This window comes from Phodopus roborovskii, unplaced genomic scaffold, assembly GCF_943737965.1.
Source record: "Phodopus roborovskii unplaced genomic scaffold, PHOROB, whole genome shotgun sequence".
Lineage (NCBI taxonomy): Eukaryota > Metazoa > Chordata > Mammalia > Rodentia > Cricetidae > Phodopus > Phodopus roborovskii.
In genome coordinates, this window is record NW_026126558.1 from 5,030,786 (window position 1) to 5,056,005 (window position 25,220).

General features: G+C 43.3%; 1 protein-coding gene across 2 annotated transcripts; it reads left to right on the plus strand.

Moving 5' to 3' along the window:
• The first annotated feature begins 830 nt into the window (after positions 1-830).
• Taf5l (TATA-box binding protein associated factor 5 like) lies at positions 831-23,310 on the plus strand. 2 transcript variants are annotated; one of them, XM_051201833.1, is made up of 5 exons: positions 831-1,073; positions 11,234-11,378; positions 14,790-14,894; positions 18,918-19,642; positions 21,525-23,310. In XM_051201833.1, the coding sequence occupies exons 2-5, from the start codon at positions 11,237-11,239 to the stop codon at positions 22,320-22,322; spliced, it is 1,770 nt and encodes a 589-aa protein (XP_051057790.1). In that variant the 5' UTR covers positions 831-1,073; positions 11,234-11,236; the 3' UTR covers positions 22,323-23,310. The 2 variants fall into 2 exon arrangements, with proteins under 2 accessions (XP_051057790.1, XP_051057791.1); XM_051201834.1 differs by lacking the exon at positions 831-1,073 and adding an exon at positions 1,324-1,379.
• The last annotated feature ends 1,910 nt before the right edge of the window (positions 23,311-25,220 follow it).

The following is a 25,220-nucleotide window of genomic DNA, read 5'->3' on the forward strand; positions in this document are numbered from 1 at the left end:
TTGCCCTCAAAATTCCTAAGGAGCTAGGGCAGCAGTTTCTCAGCCTGTGGGTAGCGACCTCCAAAGGGTATCATTAGCAGATATTTACATTATCTAAACGCTAGGAAAATTAGTTGTTAAGTATTAACGAAATAACTTTGTGGTTGGGGGTCATCACAACAAGAGGAACTGTATTAAAGGATCGAAACCGCTGTTCTAAGGCCTGGAGAAATGGCTCAGTGATTAAGATTACTTAACTGCTTTTCCAGAGATAGCCACACTCGATTCCCATACCCGACATTGTGGCTCACAACCACCCGTAACTCCAGTTAGACCTGACGCCCTCTTCTAGCCTCTGCAAGTGCACGTACAAGCAAAACAAAAGGTTCTAGATTGATACCCTCAAATCCTTCTACCTCGGACCGGAGTACTCTCAGGACCCGGCTCTGTCAAGTAGGACTCCCCTAGTTCTAAGATCCCTTAGATCGGGGCGCTCTCTCTCAAGTCGGACTCTCTAAAGCGGGGTTCTCTGTTCAGGGTTCTGTCATGTGGCGCTCTTTCAGAGCCGAGTTCTCCTCAAGGAGGGTTCCCTCAGGTGGGAGAACCCCCAGGAAGAATTACCTCAGATGGCGGGAAATCCCTCAGGCAGGGCCTCCTCAGATCCAGTCTCTCCAGAGGGGTTCCCTCCAGTCGGGGCTGGGACCTGGATCTGCCAAACTGACGTTTCAAGGCAAAAACCAAACTCAACGCGGCATTCACCTGGGACCTCCAGGGCTCCTAGGCACACGTGGGGGAGGCGCTTCCGGCAGACGTCGACGCCAACGGCTCGGGGCGGGGAGGGGCGTCACGCAGACATCGCTAGCGGAGCGCCGAGTGCGCCCTGGCCGCGGCGTCGCGCGTCCGCGGCCTAGCCCGGCGTGCCCGCTCCGTCAGGCGGTCATGGGGCGGCCACCAAAAACCGCGGGCGCGGTAGGACGTAGGGCGCGGGGACCCGGCTAGCCGGCCGCGGTACGAAGTCCTGCGGAGGGCAACCGATACGGAAGCAGCCGGAGCCGGGGCGGCGGCGGGGCAGCGGGAGCCGCCTGGGATGTTCAGTGAGTGCGGGCGGGGCGCGGGGAGGGGGGGAGGGGACGCGGGGGAGGGGCTTCGGGCGGGCGGCTCCGCGCCTCCCGCTCGCGTGCGCGCGCATACCTGCGCAGGCCCGAGCGACCCCGCACGTGGCGGCCCCGGCTGCACGTTCCCGGAGACCCCGCGGCCCCGCCGGGCGCCCTCGCGCGGAGCCAGCCGCGAGCTCACGAGGGCGCTCGGCGGAAGTGGGCTGCAGACGGCCGGCTCCCGGCTGCCGCCGTTGAGTCGCGGCCCCGCGGACCTCGCAGGCGCTGTGGCTCCGGCGTCGAGAGGTGAGTCCCCCTTTGCTGGGACCCCGGACTCGCAGGTGGATGGCCTCGGGTTTCCCGGGAGTCGGGACCAGGTGTTTGGAGACCCGCTCCAGCCTGGTCGGCCGAACTGGAAAGTGAAGTAGGAAGGGATTCCGCCTACTCCAGGTTAAAGACTTCTTGGCAGCTGAAACTCGGAGGGGTGAAATGTCAAGGATGGAGTTGGTGACCGCAGAGGTTAGGACTGCAGCCATGTAGCAGCTAGTTAGCTGCCTCGGTTTCTCCTTCTGTAAAATGGGATGGTAATTTAAGACTAGACTCAGTTGGTAGTGATGGCGCACTCTGTAGGGTAAGGCAGAAAGACTGCTGCGAATGCCTGGCCATTCTGGTCTACAGAGTTGAGTTCTGGGCCAGTCTGAGCTACAGAGTGAGACGTGGTCTAAATATATATTCACATATATGTGAACTTTGTTTTGTGAATTAGAAAGCGAATATTAAGCGAAAAACACCGAAGTCACCCTGTGCCTTCAGTGCTTTGCCATCAATAACAAGTTAAGTTCGTGTGTTTTGGAACAGTTTTTTGCAATTGTGTGTACCTCTGTCACTGTGAAGAGAGGTGAAGACCTCTCCTGACTGCTTGGTAGCTGATTATTTTAGTTGTTTCTCCCCTCTGTAAGAATCTGAGAAAGACATCTGGAGACAGAGGAGGGGGCTTTGCCTTTTTTTTTTTTTTTTTTTTTTTTTGACTTGTTTTAGCTTGATCTTGTGTGATGCCAGCACTATTCACTGCACAGTACTTGAAGTCACGTTTCCAGCCTTCCACATAGCCATTGGCATCTCAAGTGGCTAACTTCCAGGTGCTCATTCTCAGGGCAAGCATCAGTGAGTGGTTGCCCTTGAACTCCCAGAGGAGTCCAGTATGGGATCCGTGGAGCTTGGGGTGCAGTAAAGAGTGTAGGTTCAGATGCTGCATCCAGATGACTGAGTTCTCATCCAAGAACTGCATCACTACTCTGGGCCTGAGCTCTCCCATCTGAAAAATATCACCTCCCTAGTAAAGCTGTGGGTAAAAGCAGACAGTATGTGGGAAGTAGTTAAGATAGTGTCTAGCAATGGAATATGTTAAGTAAATGTTAGGTGTCAATAGTAGTTCGAGAAACACGGTAATATTACATATATATGGAGGTGCTCCAGGCTGAGCATCAGGATTGCCCAAGCCAGGTGAGCATTTGTGAGGAGGGTGCTTCCATCTGTTGGAGCCTACATAAAAGGTGAGAATGCCCGTGGAACCTCAGTAAAGTGAGAACTGAAAATCTGTTCAAGTGGGTAAATGGGCAGTTCAGAGCAACCTTAGATGACACCATTGGGGTTTGGGGGGGTTGTTTGTTTGTTTTTTTAGCTCCACGCCAGTGACAAAAATAACTTTTAAAATGAATGTATCACATTAGTTTTTTGGAAAGAATGCCTGTAGAAGAGTGGTGTTGGGTTGAAGTAGAGAAGGCCATCCCTACTTCTGCATCTAGCTTAGTACAGGTAGGCTTTTTAATCTAAATTTTAAAGCTTAGAGAACATTCAAGCAAGGCATGAAGAAACTATAGGTTATTCTAGACAGTATTCTTTCCTAAAAACCATATTTTGTTGTATGTCATGTACCAGGTAAGAAGGCTGGTTTCTCCTAGAAGTCTCCCTGTGATTAGAGGGTGTCGTTCCATGTTGTGGTTTCTGCCACCAAGCACACTTGGTTGTTTCTCCAACACCAAGATTATCTTCAGGAGGGCATATCAGTCTGAAGCACTCCCAGTAGTGCTGATTTGGGACTTTTATTCAGTATCATCAAATCAGTTAACAAAAGAAAAACAAAAAAGAAATGTATCTAATGATTGCTAGGGTCAGAGAGCACAGGAGTAGATCACATGTAATATACAGAAAATAATCTGGAAATGGTGATTTATTCTTGTGATCCAAATGTATTGGAGGCAGTGGCAGGAGGTAAGAAAGTTCAGAATCAGGCTGGCTGTGTACAGAGAGTTTAGGCTCTGACTCGGGAAAAATACTGTAACAGATGAATGAAAAAGTGCTTTTGGCTGGTGATGGTGGTGCAAACCTTTAATCCCAGCACTCGGGAGGCAGACACAGGTGGATTTCTGAGTTCAAGGTCAGCCTGTTCAAAACCAAGCTAGCTTAGACTGAGATTTCCAGCAGGTAAGGCTATGTGAATTTGAAAATTCAAGAAGTACAGTGAGGACCCAGGATAGCTTAGTGGTCGAATGCTTGCCTAGCAAGTAGGAAGCCTTAGGTTTAATCCCTATTATCCCCACTGCCACCTCACAAGAAAAACTTACGAAATTACCTGTGGTAGCTTGGTAGATAAGGTAAAATGCTTTGGAAAGTCAATTACATGTCTTACTTATTTTGACTTTTTTGAGTCAGGGTCTTACTGTGTATCCTTGCCTAGCCTGGAACTCACTTGAAACAGTGTACCTATTTGTGCCTCCCCAGTGCTGAGATTAAAGATGTGCCATGAAGGCCACCTGGAAAATAGAATTTGGTAATCCATAGTGGTTTTGTTGACTATAAATACTGGTGCTTTAATATGTGTATGAATAGTTGTAACAAAAATAGTACCACAGTTTGATATGTATATTGGCATGCCCTGCTATGTCAATGAAGTTTTATGTATGTGGTAATAATTTGAATGATGATGGCCCCATAGGCTCATATGATTTTTTGTTTTTGTTGAGACAGGGTCTGTCCACATAGCCTTGGCTGTCCCGGAACTCACTATGTAGACCAAGTTGGCCTGCCTCCTTTCTGAGTGCTGGGATTAAAAGGTGTTCATCACCACAAGCCAGGATTAACCATATCAGCATGGTTATATTTGAATGCTTGGTCCCTTGGTGGAATGTTTGGGGAAGGATTAGAAAGTGTGGCTTTTTGAAGGAGGTCTGTCACTGAGGGTTGGTCTTGAGGTTTCAAAAGCCTATCCCAGGTCCAGTCTCTCAACTACTGCTCCAGTGCTGTCCTTGCTTGCCTGCTTGCTGCCATGCTCTTCACCATGATGGTCATGGACTCATCCTCTGAAACTGTAAGACAGGCCCCAATTAAATGCCTTCTTTTATAAGTTGCCGTGGTCATGGTGTCTCTTTACAGCAATAGAAAACTAATAAAGACAATATAGATCTTTTTCCTCCATGCTATAAAAACAGTATTAAAGTAGAAATAAACTACTGTGGCTTTCTTGGTTCCTAGAAATTACAAAAGACCATAAGCCTAAAATAAGTTCAAGCAGAAACTAGATAGCACTCAAACTTTTAAATCTTAATGTAGTTCATGCTACTTGTCTTTTCAGAAGCCAGAAAGAAGAGTAAGAATTGAATTAGTGTGTAAATAATTTGAGAAGGCAATGATTCATATTCTGGTTTTTTGTTTGTTTGTTTTGAGACAAGGTTCCTCTGTAGTTTTGGCTGTCCTGGAACACACCCTGTAGACCAGGCTGGCCTTGAACTCACAGAGATCCACCTGCCTCTGCCTCCAGAGGTCTGAGATTAAAGGTGTGAGCCACCACCACATGGCTAAAATTCATACTCGAAGTTTCATATCCTGTCTTAAATCTCATCTCCAGGCCAGCAGATTATATAAGAACAGGGTGTTGAGAACACAAAGGTGCCAGGCACTCCAGTCTTGACCCTTTGGTCAGCCATGTTTCTGAGACTTAAGATGCCCATGCTCCTTTAATTATCTCTTCCCTCTTCTCTCACTGTGGGTGTTTGAGCACAGGCGTTACTACTTGAAATGTGAGGTCAAGTTAATTTCTGCTGGAATCAACTTTGTACTCTAGGAGCACCTGAGCTGGAAGGGGTTAACTCAGAACCAGAGCAAACTATTAATAACTTTGTGCATCAATTCCTTTTACAATATGAAATATATGTGTCTTTCTGATGCACAATATTAAAATACTCCTATCTGTTCCTTCTGGCCTGCATTGCTCTCCCCCTCCCCCTCCTATTTGAGACAGGGTCTTTAGCCCTGACTGTTCTAGAAGTTGCTGTATAGACCAGGATGTGCTTAAACCCATAGAGATTCACCTGCTTCTGCTTCTGCCTCCTGAGTACTGGAATTAAAGGGCATCATCACATACTATTTCACATCACTATTTTCTCCTCCATTATAAAAAACAGATTCACTCTCTACCCGTAGCTGGCCTACGTCTATATCCCCACCCTGGCCTTTAGCTTCCCCTAGGACTGGAATTCCAGGCATGTATCATCACTCCCAGTGACTCCCTTTCTTTTTTCTTTTTCTTTTTTTTTTTTTTTTTTTTTTTTTTTTTTTTTTTTTTTTTTTTGTCAGTTTAAAAGTTAAGAAAAACTCTCCCACTGGCCATGGTGGTGGCACACATCTTTAATCCCAGCACCTGACGGTAGATCCTTTTGAGTTCAAGGGCTGCATGGACCCTTGCTACCAAGCAAGTTCCAGGCCAGTCAGGGCTACACTGTGAGACCCTATCTCTAAAGAGAGGGGAGAGGAAGGAGAGAGAGCTCGTGAGTGTGTGCACAGTGAGTCCTCTCCTGGGTAGACTCCCATCTGGGGAATAGTAGTGGTAAGCATGGACAGCCTGCATTGGAAGAAGAGAACTTAGAGGTAGGTGGATATTGGGATAGTCTGATTGGAAAGTGCTTTGTGCTGTCAGCAGAAAGTACAAATGATTCACTCTAGAAAGAAATTATTTAAAATAGGAATTAGATATTTCTTAAAGGGGGCAGAGTATCTTAAAATTATAGCTTTAATTATGGGTAATAGCACCATTAAGTTGGCTAGGAGGAAGCTGAGAGGTAAGAGGATTGCTCCAGTTTTGAGACATAGCTTGGTTGAAGGATAGCTCAAAGGACAAGGTAAGCAGTATCTAGCCAATCATGTAACCATAAAGGAAAAGGGGAAAGTAACTTGCATTAAGATAGGAGGTGAGTAGTCACAGTCTTTTTCAGCAGTTCCTTGAGGCCAGACAGGGTCATTCAGCCAGATAAGGAGACTGATGTGGAATCACTAGTTTAGCATGTTTTATAGGCAGTTGAGCAGAGAAGACATGAAAATCTTGAAGATAGTGATGGAGAAATCAGCCCCCACCCCCTTTGAGATTTTATGTGTATGGTCTGCACACCACATGCATGCAGTGCCCTTGAAAACCAGAAGAGGATGGCAGAGTCCCCAGAGACTAGAATTGTGAACTGCCATGCAGTTTCTAGGAATTGAACCCTGGTCCCTCTGGAAGAGTGCCTCTGAGCCATCTCTCCAGCCCAAGAAAATAGTAACTGATGTTGTCTGTTGGGTGTTGTGGCTCTTAAGTATGAATTTTCATAGATAGCCCTACCAAAACTCCAGGTTCTTCCATTTCACCCTGAGCCCTGGCTATAGCCTCATTTTCAAGATCTTTATTTCTTAAGGACACCTTAGGAGAAATCACTTTGAGAGTCAGTGTTTGGAGGTAGAGATAAGATCAGAAGTTCAAGACATTGCTCAGGGGTTACATACAGTGAGTTTGAAGTCAGCCTGGGATACATGAGACATAGTCTGTTTTTATCCTTGTTTGAGACAGGGTTACCCTGTGTAGCCCTTGCTGTCATGGAACTCACTCTAAACCAGGCTGTCCTTGAACTCAAAGATATGGACCTGTCTCTGCCTCCTGAGTGCACCACTACCACCCAACAGTGAGATATAGTCTAAAAGGAAAAGGTCAGGTTTTTAAATTATGAGATATGGCTGAAACTACATTGTGTGCCTCAGTTATTTATCAACTTTGACTTTTTTTTTTTTTTTTTTTTCACAAAGCTAATTGAATATACTCTCATGGCAGTGCAGATAACTGGATTTGGGGGAGGGTTCCACTTAGATGATCTTTACATAAATCTCTCTTTCTCCATATGATGGCATATATCTGTTATTCCAGTGCTTGGAAGATGAGCCAAGAGATCCTGAGTTCAAAGTCATCTTCAGAGAATGTAGTCAGTCAACTTGCACTATAAGAAACCCTATCAGAAAACAAAACCAAACAAAACAGGGAAGGGGTTAATTAGTTGGAGTACCTTAGCAAGTACTTTATATGACATCTCAAAAAGTATAAACTGCCAGACTTTATAAAGCATAAATTCACAATTGGGGGGGGGGAATGCTTTTTTAAGCATAGGTTCACAATTAGAAAAAATATTCAGCTTTCCATACTGTTGTTTAAAAACCAAAAAAAAAAAAAAAAAAAGCAGTGGGAGAGAGTCATGCTATCATGCCACAGAGCTCTTGTGGGGAGTTTTTATTGAGGGAAGGGAAGTAGGTAAGAGGGGAAGAATAGCTGCTGAGGGTGGGGGGGGGGGATTGGGAATTGGGCAAGGCCTGCCTTTTGTAAGGTAATGTATTGAATGTGCATAGGAGGTGCCTGAATACTAACATATACCCCCCAAACTGGCCCATGTACAGCAGCAACTCTTATGGATCTAATTTGAGGATTGTGTAGAAGTTAGCCTCCCTGGATTCATTTTGAACTCATTCTACTTGAAGCTTCTATTCTAAAGGGATGAGTTAAGTTTATAGTAGTAGGTTGGCATCTCACAGGGCTGAGTAGTTTCTACTTGGCTTGTCTTTGTAGACAACTTGGTGTGTTCTCTACGCACTGTATTTGAAGTGGGTGAGGCTGAGATGAAATATATGATATTAGACCAGGTTTACCAGGCCCTGCTCTAGCTAGCATCCTCGTTTTAGGGAAGTGTAAGAGAAGTCTGTAGTTTGTCCTTCCTGGTGATTACTTGGAGTGATCATGTAAGATTTTACATTGCAGTTTTGTTGAGGGTTCGTGGAACAGAAGCAACCTTTTAAAATACGGGAAGATAATAGTATTTGGCATCAGTTTTATGTAAACTGAAAACTGAGAAGTCTTGAAATTTTAACAAGATTGTATAATTATATCCACACCCCTTTATTTTATTATGATCACAGGAAAACTGGGCAGGTACCTTAAAATTGCAATGTAAGTCTCATTTCTGAGTCCTAAGAGACTTGGTTCTATTTTAAGCTCCCCCCCACACACACACACATCCATTTATGGATATTTTACTATGGAAATCCAGTTGCTCTGAGGCATTCTTTCATTATTTTGCTTGAAAAATGTACATCAGAATAGAACCAGCTAAACTGATTGGATCATGATCATATCTGTGGTATTTGTGTTCCGCATGGGCTATAAACACAGTTCCTGCTGAATTCTTGCCTAGAGGTCCTTGGCCCAGAAGCTGGCTTACCTGCTGTCTACAGGGATGGTCTCTAGAGTAAGAGCAGTTGCATTTAAACTATCCCCACTTCAAGCAGTTAATTTAGATAAATGTATTGTGTTTGCAAACTAAATTCTTTTAATTCCAAATGTAGCTGAGCTTTCCTATTTGTATTTGTTTTTAAAAAACTAAACTGAATTTTATGTGGCTTGAGGCTGTACTTGATCCTTTTACCTTCACTTCTTCATGTGCTAGAATTACAAATTTGGGCACCACCCTTGACGTCTGTTTTCTTTTATTAGCTTTAGCATCTCTTCCCCTTATCTGCATTTGTATAGTCGTATTTCGAGAACACTTATCTCAGAGTCTTGTGTCTCTCAGGCAGTATTTTTTTTTCCCTGTCCGAAGGGCTTGATTGGAGCAAGGCATTGGTGGTACGCTCCTTTAATGCCAGGACTTGAGGCAAAGGCGGGTGGATTTCTGAGGACAGTCTGGTCTAGAGAGTGAGAGCCAGGGCTACACAGAGAAACCCTGTCTGGGGACCTTGCGGGGAAGGGCATGATGGGGAATGCCTGAACATTCACATGGGTACATCATAATCCTATGTCACTAAAAGCTCACAGTGGAAAATCTGGAAAGGTCTTAGTTTTTTGAAGTGTAGAAATGTTTTCTAGGAACTCTAGAAAACATCAGCAGGTGTATATATAGTACAATATAGTCAAGGCTGGTTATCTTGACTGTCCTGATTGGGCCATACTTAGAAAGGGTCATGAAGTCATAGCTGATGTATGTATTTGAGCCCCCCACCCCCACAATCAGAATCTCCAAGGCTGGGGTACTTATTTTTACACATACACACACTGCCGACATACTACCAGGAATCTTGTATAGATGAGCCATAGAGAATGACTGATGCAGTCAGAATGAATGATTATATTGAATAGTGGCCACAGAGAAACAATAATGATTTTTGGCCTCATTGTTGGGCAGGAAGAGAGGTCTCTCAAAGTATCAGAGCCCTTGTGCTAGCAATAAAAAAAGAAGCTTAATTAAAATAGCTTGTCAATAAACTGAAAGAATAATAAACCATCATGAAAAGGAATGTTAGTATTGGGAATTTATTCATGCTTTGTTACATGACTAAATTATAGTCTTGTCATTACAACCATCACCTCTCCTTTCTGGCAGACGTTTGTTTTTTGGTCTCTTTGTGGTAACCCAGGAATGAAATTCATTGACAGCATTACCTCCATCTCATAGTTTAATAGGGTTAATAACATTTTGTTTGTAACATACATATGCTTTTATCTATATAACTCTGCCCTCTGTGTTCTCCTTGCTGAGTATGACTTTCAAGAAATTAGAGGGTTGATCTTCAGAGTATCCTTCGAATCTGTTCAGAAGAAAAAGGACATTTACAAATACTCTGGAAGCAGTGTGTTAGCCAAGTAACCAGGGAAAATGTAATTGACTATTCATGCATAATATACTCAAAAGAATTGCAGATGGATAATAATTAGAGGTAAAGTCTGAAAAGCTGGAGAGATGGCTCAGCAGTAAAGAGTACTAGATGCTCTTCCAAAGGACTGTGTTTGATTCCCAGCACCCCTAAGGTGACTCACAGCCATCTGTGACTCTAGTTCTAGGGGATCTAATGCTCTCCTCTGGTCATTGTAGGTACCTAACAAAAGTTGTACATAGACATAAATTAAGGTAAAACACTTGTATGCTTTTTTTTTTAATACAACATAAAGAAAACATTTCTTTAAAGACTTTATTATTGAGATAGGATTTCTCTGGCTATCCTGGAACTCACTCTGAAGACTAGGCTGACCTGGATCTCAGAGATTCCCCAAACTGCCACCAAAGGACTAATATTAAGGGTGCCACTATGCCTGGCAGGGAACCACCTCTTTTTTACTATTAAGAAATATGGGCTGTGTGTGGTTGCACATTCCCAACACTTGGGAAACAGAGGCAGGTGGCTCTCTGTGAGTAAAAGGCCAGGCTGGACTACAAATTGAGTTACAGGCCAGCCATCACTACACAGTGAGACCCTGTCTCAAAAAAAAAAAAAAGGAAGATAAATGAACTATGAGTAGAGGGTACAGCTCAGTGATAAGAGTGCTTACCTAGCTTGTATAAGGCACTGGGTTCCATCCCTAGAACCACACAAAAATACTTCCCATTACCAGGTTCTTACCTAGTTACCCAGTGTCTGGATTTCTTGGGCCTTTGATCTTATGGTGCCCCCCACTTTTAGCAGGCTCACTGCTAATGAATAACTCTGGCAGAGCAGTAGAAATAGCCTGAAATTCGAACTAGACCTTCCTGCTTAATGCTAGGAGCACTCACAAAAAGGTTCATGGAGCTAGTTGAATGGCAGTGTTACTTGGGAATGATCTGTGGGGTATATTACCCATGCTGTTCCTTCCTATGTTTTCTATCAAAGAAGCAAGCTATATGGTCTTTGAAAAAATAGATAAAATGGAAGAGAATGCCAGGTCAGAATTAGGGGACCCAGACATGTGTCCTCAGTGGATGAACGCTTCAGTATCCATCTTTCCAGCTGTGTGACACCTCTGCCATCCCTTACAGTCTGCTGCTTATGTTCCTTCTCCACAGGTCATGAAACGAGTGCGCACGGAGCAGGTTCAGGTGGCAGTGTCCTGCTACCTCAAACGCCGGCAATACGTGGACTCAGAAGGCCCCTTGAAGCAAGGCCTGAGACTATCACAAACCCCTGAGGAGATGGCAACCAACCTCACAGGTACCAGGGTCCTGTGACTATCCTGTGCTCACATAGGTTCTCAGCAAAGAGTAGGGTACCAGCTGCTCAGTAAGCAACTCTTAGGTCTCTGGCCTCTAGGCCTTTCCTGTCCTTCAAAGCTGTGCTTCCTGGACTTCTGAGCCTTCTAGGGCCCCTGACTAGAGCCATATTTCCTTCCTCAGAGCATCCAGATTGTTTTATATGTATTTGATGGTATGTATAACTTTTACCCATACAAGACCCAGAATAATTGGTTCTCTCTACTAGCATAGAACTCTGCTTCTAGAAGTCAGGTCTATAAGGTGCTTGCATACTGTAGGACTGATGGTTAGAAATACTGGTGTCATAAAGCACTTCTGAAATTTTTAAATTTTGTTTTGAAATCATATTTCAAAACTGGATATAATGGCTCAGACCTTTAATCCTAGCACTTGGGAAGCCAAAATGGGAGGGAGGGAAGGAAGGAAAGTGACTGGACTGCATCGGGACTATCAAGTCATTGTTACCATACCATACCACAACCTAAAGGTTGTCACCTAGCTGTTTTATGAGTTCAGGGTTTATGTGATACAGTTTTCCTGCATTCCATCTCCTTCTGGATTTTGTGAAATGAGTTCTCACAAGGCCTAGTCTCACCTTGAACTCTCAGCAAGCTCAGCTTCAGGTATGTGCCACTATTCCTAACTGGTTTTCTTATACTGAATTTCTGAACAATATGGAGATACGATGTATTTCAGTGAATTAGGTGATTGCGGAGGGACACACTGATGACGGTGTGGTATGGATTCTTGTTTGCATGACCCAGCTCTGGCTCTTCTTCATATAGCCAGAGTAGCTTCCTCTCCCCTCTTTGTTCCTGGACTTTGTTTCCTAGAACATATTGCTACTGCTCCATTCTAGCAGCAGCAGATTCCTTGGTTTCTTTTCACAGCACTTCTAGTCAGAGGCCTGTTTTGCCTTAGGGTAGACTCCCTTTGCTGTGGAGAAAGTGATGAAATGTTTGAAACCTGAAGAGGTCTTGGCTTCATGGAGGGATAACAGAAGCTTTCAGAAATCTGTCTACCTCCATGTTCTGTTAGGGGATACCTGGCTGTTCTTCTCTGTTTCAGTTCCTCAGGGAGATCCTGGTGAGCAGTTATCTCCCTGTCTCTAGTGGTGTTCTCTCCATTTACCAGATTCTGGGAATGTTCATAGCTCCTGTTGATATCCATCCATGGAACCCTGGGCAATAACTGCTTTTGTTGGGAAGGAGAGAGTGTGTACCACTGATGGATCTCTAGACATCAGTTTGCAATTTAAATGCAGGAACAAAGAGAAGATAACATGGGCTGGTTGTGCTGTTAAATCCTGGGATTTTCTGATTCATGAATGATCTGAATCATTGGTCTTCACTCTGCAGTCTTTCATTGCACATCTCCTTTAGAACTTGCTAAGATTCTCTGGAGTTGGAGAGATGGCTCATAGATCCTAAGTTCAATTCCCAGTACCCACATGGTGGCTCACAGCAGTCTACATGCCAGAACAGTGTATACATAATAAATACAGTCTTTAAAAATGAGAGAGAGAGAACTTGCTAAGATTGTAGCTGCTAGGAATACATGCTACAGTACAGAGTTTGGGGAGAGAAAATGGTCATTTGTGCTAGGTTGGCAGGGCAAGCAAGTCTTGCCAAAGGCCTGGTACTCCCCAGGTCAAGTTGGCCAATAGCAGAAGGAATGATATGTTTTCTGAGAAAGTATACAGAGCACTCTTGTTGACTTAAAGGAGGACATGCTTGATCTAGAGATAGATTTCAAGACAATGACTGGGTGCTAAGTATTGTTAAAGGGTCCAAGTTAGAATTAGATACACCAGCCAAGAACCAGCATAGTCTGAGGGTAACCAGGAATCTGAAGGATTTTGACTGATAGAGAAGGAGAACACCTACCTGCTCTAGCTATCTTAATTTTGCTGGAAGACAGGAACTCTTATTCACTCCCCTTCCCCTTTCTGTACACCATGTTTTGATTCCTTCAATTCTACTGTATTCCCTCCATCCACCTTCTAGTGGCTAAATGTGGCATTTTCTGGTCACTGTAAAGATGGCATCTTAACCTTTGGTCCCTTGCTTCCATCTGGAAGTCAAGGTTGGTGCCACCTAAATGGGTGCTTGCTGCAAGAAATTTGAGGGCAACCTTCTCCATTTATAGAGTGTTGAGGGCTCTGGACATTTTGTGAAAGTTTGCTTTTAAGTAAAATTAGTAATAAAAAACAATATGGTGTAGACTCTTCACTGGATAGTGCAGAAATCTTGAGTTTCTTTTTTAGGAAGCATAATTCAGGCCAAGTATGATGGCATACTCCTATAATTCCAGCACAAGGAGCAGAAAAATCGAGACTCCTAGGTCAACTGAGTCCCTGTCAGAAAAAGAAGGTATTGAGTCAAAAAGTGCATGTTTGCATGCTAAATGTTGAGACCCCAGGCTTCTTCCTGTTAGCTACACAGAACACTGTAGCCAACCTTATTCCCCAAGAAGGCTAGTGAACAACAATTTGCTAGATTATGACCTGCCCAGGAATACAGACCAAAGACACTCTTTCGGAAACTCTATTCATGCCATCCTAAGTGATCAGCCACATTCCCATTATCCCTATGGTGTCCTGCTTCACAGGCCCTGGGGGAAATGTTTCTGACAGTTGTCTATATCATATTGAGAAAAGAAGATAGTGCTACTCAGGGAAAGAGAATATTTTGAGAAATTTTTTTTAATGCCAGGTAGGTAATGATAAAAAGGAATGTGAGCCAAACTTTCCTCCTTTGGAAAAATATAAAAAGGAAAATTCATCAACAAAAAGGTTGAAAGTTAGGTTAGGCCTGGTGGCACACAACTTTAACCCCAGGAGACAGATCTCTGAGTTTGATGCCAGCCTGATCTACAGAGCAAGTCCAGAACAACAGGGCTACACAGAGGAAACGGTCTTGAAGTATGTGTGTAGGGGGACAAGAGGTTTGGGGGATTGAAAGTTAAAGAAACCTTCCTATTAGTAAAGCAAAAGGATTAAATGTAGAGAAGAGATTAAAATGATTTTCAGAGGATCCATCTTTGAAATCAGGAATCTCCAAAAATTAGAATACAGAATCAGAAACAAATGAAGACTGTTTCTCTGAACTGGAAGGCATGATACCTCAGAACCTAACTTCTCTTCACTTAATTTATCTGATGCTTTCTAGCTTTTCATTCCTCTGCCCTAGTTTTATGGAGTATTAGGAGAGAAGAGAGACAAACAAATATTATCAGCCTGCCCCAGTCTATCAGGACCCTAGAAAATCTTACTTAGAGGTGCCATTGGACTCTATGCCCTCTGTCCATCCTGCTGCATATTGAATAGTAACTACCTTCCTGCCTCTGTCTTGTGTGTCTCCCTCTTTAGTCCAATCAGAATCTGGTTGTGCCAATGCAGTGTCTGCAGCCCCTTGCCAGGCAGAACCCCAGCAATATGAAGTACAGTTTGGACGACTGAGAAGTTTTCTCACTGGTAAGTTTTTTTTTTTTTTTTTTTAAGAAACCAAATAATGTAGATATCTCTCAGAACCTCTTGTATTACAAGCTTAGCATTAGGTTCTAGAGAGTCAGGTACTTTTTTGTTTGGTGGCTATCTATTTTTTTCAAGACAAGTGTTTCTGTGTAGTTCTGGCTGTCCTGAAACTTGCTTTGTAGACCCAGCTAGCCTCAAATTCAAAGTTCCACCTTCCTCTGCTTTCTGAGTGATGTGATTAAAGGCCTGTGCCATGGCACTTTAACACAGTTCTTGTGTAGAAACAGAATTTCTGTGAAAGTTAGAATTACAAGGATGAGAGAGAACTCTGTGTGTCCTATTCACACAGCTTTTGGCTTATGACTTCTGAATAAATGAAGGACAAGTCAGCCATAGAGAAAAGCATCCTTTTAAGTGAAGTGAATTTGAGCTGTACATTGTCTTTTAGAGAAGAGCTCATAATTTGGATGAAGTGGTTAGCTATTGTCATTTAGTTAAATAGAATGACCACAGAGACACAAAATCTACTGGTGGTATTGCACACCTTTAATTCCAGTACTAGAGAGGCAGAGGCAGACAGATCTCGAGTTCATGGCAAGCCTGGTTTACAAAGTGAATTCCAGGACAGCCAGAGTTGTTACACAGAGAAACCCTGTCTCAAAAAAAAAAAAAAAAAAGAAGAAGAAGAAGGAAGAAAGAGAAGAAAAGAGCCGTTTATCCATTATCCTTGCATGTGAGATGAAGAGCCAAGTGGACAGCTAAATCAAACCATGTGTTCTGGTCCTTAGATGGCCAGTATTAACTTAAAATTGAGGAGCTGCAGTAATAGAACCATGTTGATTCTGAGTACTAATCAATCTTGTTAAATTCCTTCTGTAAGCACCTTATAAGAAATAAAAAACTACTCTGCCCTGGAATGGTTGAGAATAATTAGTGGATACTGGTTTAGTGGCACACACTTCTAATTCCAGCATTCAGGAGGCAGATAGATTTCTATGAGTTTGAGGCCACCCTGGTTTACATGATGAGTTCTAAGCCAGCCAGGGTTACATAGTGAAACCTTGTCTCAAAATGTATATAAATAATTTGAACTTATCCAAGAATAGTGACACCTTAGTACTTGAGAAGAAGGGGCATCAAGGGAGAGAACATCCTCATAGCACAGTTGAGGCCAGCCAAGACTACATGAGACCCTATGTTAAAACAAACCAAAACCAGGCTATATATAAAGGTAATTGCCGTGAAACCTGACAACCAGAGCTCAGTTCCAGAGAACCACTATAGTATCAGGAGAGAACCAACTGCCAGTTGTCCTCTGGCCTCTACTCATGTACCCCAACACACACATGTATTTACAAACATACAAAACAAAGATAATTTTTAAAAACTGTATTAGGGGCTAGAGAGGTGGCTCAGGGGTTAAGAGCACTGACTGCTCTACCAGAGGACCCAGGTGCAGATCCTAACATCCACTAAGTAGCTAATAACCATGTGTAATTCCAGTTCCAGGGGATGCCCTCTTCTGGCCTCTGAAGGCACCAAGAATACACGTGGTACACAGACATGCCAGCAAAACACCCATACACATAAAATTTTTAAAAAGAAAAATATTTAAGAGCTGTGTTTAAAAAAATAAAAATCTAGTGATTAACCAAAAAATAAATACTTTGGGTGCTGGAGAGATGGCTGGCTCAGCAAGCAGTTAAAAGCCTTTACTATTCTTCTATAGGAACTGAGTTTAGTTCCCACTACCCACTTTCAGAAGCTATTAGCTGCCTGTAATCCAGCTTCAAGAGATTCAAGATTTTTTTCCAAGTGGCCTCCATGGGCACCCACTTCAATGTAACATAAATAAAAGCTTCAAATTTTTAAATAACTTTCCCCTCAAGTGAATAGTCCTTGTGTTAATCTAATGGTAAATATACATATGAGGAGGTGGAACTAAATAAAGTCTCCATTCTGTGTGTAGAGTCACCCTATGTTACTTGACCCCTATAATAGAGAAACCTATGTTTACATGGTCTGGTGTTTTGGGGGAATGATCAGACTATTACACAAAGTAAATATTTAGTGTAAAAAAAAAAAAAAGTAAATAAAACTTTATTATATCTCAGAGTAGATCTAGACAAGTGGTCCAGTGCTGTAATCTAACACTTGGGAGGTAACACTTGGGAAGATCAGAAATTCAGGACCTTTATGATAAGGATTATATTTGTAGTAAGCAAGAATGTGGATGGAGGTAATGAAGGTTATTCTTAACTAACTTTGATTAATTTTTTAAATGGATATATCTATTGCTCTGCTATGGAGTTTTCTTCACTTTACAATGGGTAACTTCTAGCCTGCCTTTCATTCATTCAGCATGTATTTAGGTTAAGCACTGGCAGAGTGGTATTGTGATTTCTGGCACACTATTGTCTTTGCTGTATATCCTGTCCAATGAGGAAGCTAGACATGATTCAGCTACACACATGTAATTATATCATTGAGGGTCCTCTGTGTACTCTTGTACTAGATGTGGTCACCACAATAATCTGGAATGACCCTGTAACAGTATGTGGTTTTTATTGAATAATTTTATCACAGACCAGGCTACTTTTTCAGTGAATCCTTCTCACATTGAGTTGGGATTATTGGAATTTTCAAGATTGCATCTTAGGTATTTAACTAGGTTCCTGCTATGGAATAGCTCATGCTTCTTGAAAAGGCTAGTAGAATGTAAGAACTGGTTTGCATTTTTATTCAAGTTACTTAAACATGAAGGAACATTACACTAAATATAAAACTTTTCTGATTCTCTAAAATCCAAATTCATTAGAATAAAGGACAAGCAAAACCCAAAAAGCAATAAAGTTCAAGTTAATGGTGGCTGTTAACAGGTGGATTTTGCTATGACTAACCTCTGCTACCCTCCAGTATCTAGACACTATTGTGACTCTTGAGCAAGTTGGGCCTGACTCAGTTGTTTGGTACGTGTGCCATGAAGGTGGCTGTCCCTTGCCCCTCACACTATCTGCAGAGCCCTACTCTTTCTTACACATTCTGTTCTCACTTGCACACATACTTAGGTGCCAAATACACCTCTTTTCTCATCTGTGACAATTAAAGCCTGACTTAACATTCTTTATCAAGGTTTCATGACATTAAAGTTTAAGGCTAGTGAGTGGTCTCAATGACAAAGGGGAAAAAATCATATATAATTTATCGATATGAAAGGTAAGTTTCATATTTTTCACCAAGGAATTCAAAGCTTTAAATGCATATTGTCATCATCACATAGGACAAATCAGCCTGGATTTGATTTTACTCTTGACTACAGTACTCATGGAACTAAGACTAAGTACCATTCAGAAGTTTTTTGAGTCACATTTTTACTGTATATTCCTGGCCAGCCTGGAACTCGCTGTGTAGATCAGGTTGGCCTCAAACACAGTGGTCCACCTGCTTCCAAGTGTAGGAACTAAAGGCATGCATCACCAACCCTGGCTTGCCACCCGGAAGATCTTGAACATACTTGTGTTTCTAGCTTGAAACTTATCAAGATGAAAGTCTTTGTGAAGAGTACAATCTGCCTAGAACTCATCTAAGGATCCTCAGAGGCATAGGTTTCTTTATTCAGGGGAGGGGGTTCAAGACAGGGTTTCTCTATGTAACAACAGTTCTAGCTGTCCTGGTACTAGCTCTGTAGACCAGGTTGACCTCGAACTCAAGGAGTTCTGCCTGCCTCTTCCTCCCAAGTTCTGGGTGGGTGCACCACCACCGCCCTGCAAGGCATGGGTTTCCGACTTGAGAAATAATGGGGAAGATGCCATTCTATAGACCTAACCACGGCTGCACAAAAGACATGGCCAAATCCCCCCAACCTTGACTGAACTTCAGAGTCTACTCTTCTTGTTTGATTGGGGAGACTTTGAAACTCTAGATTCTGTGGGCAGGAAGTGTTTGTTGGGTAACTGGCTCTAGGAGGATCCTCTTATTTCCCCCGTGTTACTGAGTTTGAGTTTTTGATGTTTCTCATTGCAGATTCTGACTCCCAGCACAGCCATGAAGTTATGCCTCTCCTCTACCCCCTCTTTGTCTACCTCCACCTCAACCTGGTCCAGAGTGGCCCCAAGAGCACAGTGGAAAGCTTCTATAGCCGCTTCCATGGAATGTTCCTACAGAATGCAAGTCAGAAGGACATCATTGAGCAGCTGCAAACCACACAGACCATCCAGGACATTCTTTCAAACTTCCAGCTTCGTGCATTCCTGGACAACAAATATGTGGTCCGTCTCCAGGAAGATAGCTACAACTACCTTATCCGCTACCTCCAAAGCGACAACAACACTGCCCTGTGCAAGGTGCTTGCCGTGCACATTCACCTAGATGTGCAGCCTGCCAAGAGGACAGACTACCAGCTGTATGCCAGTGGCAGCTCTTCCCGTAGTGAGAGCAGTGGCCTGGAGCCACCAGATGTGCCCAACCCTATTCTGCAGAATGAGGCTGCCCTGGAAGTCTTGCAGGAGAGTATCAAGCGGGTCAAGGATGGACCTCCCTCCCTCACCACCATCTGCTTCTATGCCTTCTATAACACAGAGCAGCTGTTGAATACTGCAGAGATCTCCTCTGATACCAAACTTCTGGCTGCTGGGTTTGACAACTCCTGCATAAAGCTCTGGAGCTTACGATCCAAAAAGCTGAAATCAGAACCCCACCATGTGGACACATCCCGTATCCGTCTAGCTTGTGACACTCTGGAGGAAGAGGTAGGGGTGCCATTTATTCTTTCTTGTATCTCCTTCCTATTAGAGTGTTCTTTCTAAAACTGATCTCTCATCAAACAGTAGTCTGTAGTTCCTTCCTAGGCAGCCAGAGCTAGACTCATGCCTGATAAATGTACATTAAACCTTTCTCCCAACACTCAGCATTATTTATGAGTGGATAGTGTTTAGCACTATCTGAAAAGCAGGTGCCACCATTGAACCAAACAGATCTTCATTTGATATTGACTTAGGGATCTCATTACATGTCTATTGTGTATGCACTCAGCTGTGTACTGTGCAGGTTCAAATACTGAGGAACAGGATTGTTAGTTGGGAGTCCACATTTAAACAGTAGTGAATATTGTTTTCTGCAGAAATCTAGCCCCATGTGCCAAGAGTGGTCTCAACCCCACTTTGAAAAGGGACATGGGTTGTAGAACTCTGATGTCTCCTCAGTCAGTGCAGAAACCTGTTGTCAGGTGGAGTGGCTAGTCTGGGATGGCCATGAAAACACAGTGGCCTAACTTTCAGTCACCATAGTCACTACTGTGTAAAAACATGGGCTAAAAGAGAAAGCCTTCGTGATCAGCATCTCTTGAGCACACAAATGCTTTTGCATTTCTAGTTTAAAGTGTCTGCAGTAGCCGTTTTGAGTATTTGCAGACAGACACCAGTATTTTAACTCCCTCAAGTTTTGTGCACATTGAGAGCAATTATTTTGCTTTTGCTAGTAGAAAAAAACAGTGCCTACTAAAAAGGTGGGGGGGTTGTTTGTTTGTTTGTTTGTTTTCCTCCTATGCAGGAACCAGCAACGCTGGTGTTAAGAAATCTTGATTGTTTTCTAGTGTTACCCATTGTAGAGGAGAATCATGGCTGTAGTGTTCAGGAGCTTCCCTGTGAGGGAATAGAGGGGAAAATGGACTGATAAATAGGCTGGAACCTTGTGGAGAAGGACTGTGGAAGCACACTTTTCTCCAAGTGCTAATGTAGACATGTCCTCTGTTTTCATGGGGAAAAGAAAATATTTCCAAGGGTGACACTTGGCTCTATTGTAAGCCTCCCCCTTCCTCGCTCTCTTACGTAAACCAGGCTGTCCTTAAACTCAAAACCTAGCTGCCTCTGCCTCCTGAGTGCTGGAGTCTATGGTGTACACCACCACACCTTGCTGTCATTCTCTATCTAAGGTTTACTTTAGGAGATATGTTTGAGACTCTCCACCTTCCTATCCTTCCCCCCCCCCCTTTGTTTTGCTGTCCTCCAACCCTCAAAGTCTCTGTAATATCAAAATCCTGATGTCCTGAGTCCTGGCACTGCAGACATAAGTCACCATATGCAGCTTTCATCTGTCAGTGTTCATGGTTCATTGGTAGCTGTATACTCTGGCTCAAAGTTCCTATGCAATTAGGTTTTGTTTTGGCTCAAGTACTTGAGCTTCTTCTAAAGCAGGATCTGCCTGCTTTAGCTTTCTTGGTACTGTGATCATAGTGTATACTACCAGGCCTATCTCTAGATATCATTAAATGCAATAGAAATGGAATAACTTGGCTACAAAGTAGTGAGAGCTGATGGCTAAAGACAGCTGTTAAGAAGAATCTAAGAACTTAATATCAATTCAGAAGTCAGTCTTTTCAAAAGAATGAGTAGTGGATATCCCACAGGCTTGCCTTTCAAACAGATCCTCATTCAAAAATTAAGACCCACAAAAAGTATTTATCTTCAGTCTGATGTGGCCTATGGTTGTGCATCGTCAGCTGGAGTGGCCATGAAGGACATGCTCTCTGGCAGGCCTTGCTCTCTACCTTTCTTCTCTCAGGCTTATATTTCTTGTAAAACAACTGAATGTTTTCTTCTTGTGTCTTTTACCACCCCACCCACCATGTTTCAGGAGAATGAGGAGGATAATACAGGCACAGAGATGAAGATCCTGCGGGGACACTGTGGCCCAGTGTACAGCACACGGTTCCTCGCAGACAGCTCGGGGCTGCTCTCTTGTTCTGAAGATATGTCCATCAGGTACTGGGACCTCGGGAGCTTCACCAATACCGTGCTGTATCAGGGACATGCCTACCCTGTATGGGATGTGGACATCAGCCCCTACAGCCTGTATTTTGCCAGTGGGTCCCATGACCGTACTGCCAGGCTGTGGTCCTTTGATCGGACGTACCCACTGAGGATATATGCAGGACACCTAGCTGATGTGGACTGTGTCAAATTCCACCCCAACTCAAACTACTTGGCCACAGGTTCCACTGACAAAACTGTCCGGCTGTGGAGTGCCCAACAGGGCAACTCAGTGCGGCTATTCACGGGTCACCGGGGTCCCGTGCTTTCCCTTTCCTTTTCTCCCAATGGTAAGTACTTGGCATCCGCTGGTGAGGACCAGCGGTTAAAGTTGTGGGACTTGGCCTCTGGGACACTTTTTAAAGAACTGAGAGGCCACACGGACAGTATCACCAGTCTGGCCTTTAGTCCAGACAGCGGTCTGGTTGCCTCTGCCTCCATGGACAACTCTGTGCGTGTCTGGGACATCAGAAGCACATGCTGCAACACACCTGCTGATGGCTCTTCAGGTGAGCTCGTGGGTGTGTACACAGGACAGATGAGCAACGTCCTGAGTGTGCAGTTCATGGCCTGCAACCTCCTCCTGGTGACTGGAATCACACAAGAGAATCAAGAACATTAAGTTTTTAATTCAGGTGGCAGACTGGGTGAGGCTGGAAGACTGGTTACAGTCCAGGACATGCTAAAACTAAATCAGTGATTGCAAAAGAGCCCTCCTCTACTCCACACTCACCCAACACAGCCCTGGTACACAAGACTCCAGTTGAGAGCCGTATGCTCAGGCTTGAGGCTCTGTGCAGGCACCTTGCTTTTGTATCCCCCTCTTCCCAGTAGGGTTACTGGAACAATTGCAGAACTCCTCTGTGGCAGTTGTAGACAGTATCTCCTGTGGCTACCCCTCAAGGGAAGTGGGAACAGGAACTAGGAAAGGAAGGGATGAGCTAGCAGTCTTTCTTTTCTATAATGATAGAACCAGGATTTTTTATTATTATTATAATTAATAATTATTATTATTATTGAGGAGGAAACCTAGCACTGGCAGAGGTGCTCTGCTTCTATCTGCAGGTTTGACTCCTGGCACTGGCTATGATACTTGGAATTTTGAGGTTCAGGGAATTCAGACTTTGGTAGCCCATTTATCAGGAGGGTCACCATATAAAGTGCTTCTGCAACAGGCAGGTAGCTTAACTTAACATTGAGCTCTTGCAGTGATGGTGGGAGAGAAAGATCCTTTTACTGGCTGCACTTCTGTCAGTACTTCTCTACCCTGGAAAGAAATACTATGGTGGGCAGAGGGTTGGCCTCAGCACTTGAGTCGGTTGTTCAAGATTCCATTCCTAGCATCATCAACAAAATTATGATAAAGAATAATTTTGAATAAATCTCAAAATCGACTTAAAAGCTGGATTTCCAGGTGACTGTTTATTCTGAGATGTGGCTTTTTGGTGTCTTTCTCCTTCAATGACCTGCTTCCACCCCTCACTGCAGTACCAGTATAGTGAACACGGGAATGAATCATGAGTGCACACTCACAAATATCAAACCATGCTCTAAGGACAAAGGAAGTTGTAATGTGTGGAAATGGATTAAATATTTCTGTTTTCTGAGAAGAGTTATTTTGTATTTTGTTTTCTATTAAAATGTATTTAGTTTCAAAAAAAATAAGTGTGGCATCTCATTTATACTTTCAAAAATACTTTTATCACCAGCTCTTCATAGTAGTGGCCAGAGCATAGGCCAGATCAGCCACAAAGCAGGTATGGTGGTCTGTTTTTTATCCTTTTGAATTACTTTTCATCATGTTATTCCTGGCATCCAGTTGGATTACCTATAGCAGTAAAACATCCACTGTTCCTAGCTGCTGATGAGAGATGAACAACTATTTAGAAGGATCCGCACTTTAATAACTTCGTTGAAAAAAATCACATTGTAGCTGGATGTGTTGGTGCACATCTTTGGTCCCAACACTTAGAAAGCTGATAAAAGTGGATCTCTTTGAGATTGAGGCTAACCTCATCTACATAGTGAGTTCCAGGATAGCCAAGGGTATCCCGGTATGTGACACTGTTTCAAAAAAAAAAAAAGAGAAAAAATTCCATTATAAACTATAAAAGGTCTAAAAGCTAGATTAATAAATTGTTGAGCTGGGTGGCTGTAGTGTACACCTTTAATCCCAGCATTCAGGAGGCAGAAGTTGGTGGATCTCTTGAGTTCCTAACCAACCTGGTCTACAGAGCAAATTCCAGGACAGCCAGGACAGTTACACAGAGAAACCCTGTTTTAACAAAACAAAAACAAGTAAATAAGTTGAACAGTTCCAAGATGATGGGCTCTGTGGTCTGTAATCCTAGCACTTGGGAATATCAGGAATTTGAGACTAACCTGGACTGCATAAAATTGTGTCTTTAAAGGGGGTAGGGCAAAGAATATTGCTAAGAGTAAAAGGTTGGCTTTAATTCTTTGTGGAAAAGTATTAAAGGTTCAGAATTTAGAGATGTTTTGCTTGGAGTTAATGTATCCTTTTAGTCTACTAGAGAATATTTGTGCCAAGAGATGGTCTACATTGAATTCCCCCTGTGTTTGGGGGTTTTGTTGTTGTATTTCAGAGTTTCGCTGTGTAACAGTCCTGGCTGTCCTGGAACTCACTTTGTAGACTAGGCTGGCCTCAAACTCACTGAGGTCCACCTGCCTCTGCCTCCAAAGTGCTGGTATTAAAGGCATGCACCACCACTGGCCAGCGAAACCCTGTCTTAAACCAAAAAGAAAGGAAAAGAAATTTTCACCCCTACTGGGGTGGGGTTTTGGATGTGGCAGCTGCCCAAGTCACCCCAGTAAAACCCGTTCATCAAGCTGGACTTGAATGGTTTCTTCTGGGCTGTCATTGTTCTCTCTTTCAGGAGTGAGTAGAAATACTCTCAGGAAGAGAACACCATACCATGAAACACTGGTCTTCATTAAACATTTGTAAATCGTGGTTAAAATCATCATTAGCATTAGTGTTAAAATCCTTAAGTTCTAATTGTATGCACTCCTGATATTCATTTTTCTGTTGGTGACTTCCTTATTGACAGCTATTGGACTCTTGCCACCCTAGCTACCTTGATCAAAAGGACTGTCAGTCTAACAGCCAGCAAGACTATCCTTATGCCAACATGGCTGTTTTTAACACATTACACGTGCTTTGAAGAAACCACACAACTACATCTATTCCTTTGGCTCCTGAAGGTGTAACAATCAAGGACTGTTTCAAATAGTACTGGACTTTTTGCTGTAGTAATTGTCACTGAACTCTAGGTAGCTGCAGCCTCCCTACCTAGGTCATAGTGGAGCACTGTCCCTGGTAGTAGTAGACTGCTGTGTCTGGTAGAAAGAGTGCTATGACTGGCACAAATACAAGCCTTCATTCGCATACACAGTTTTCTGTGGTTAGTACATTTAAGCAGCCTCTTCAGCTCACTTGGTGAGCTGGCTGGGGAACCCTCTCATGTTGCTTTTCTTAGTGTTGCACAACGGATCCAAA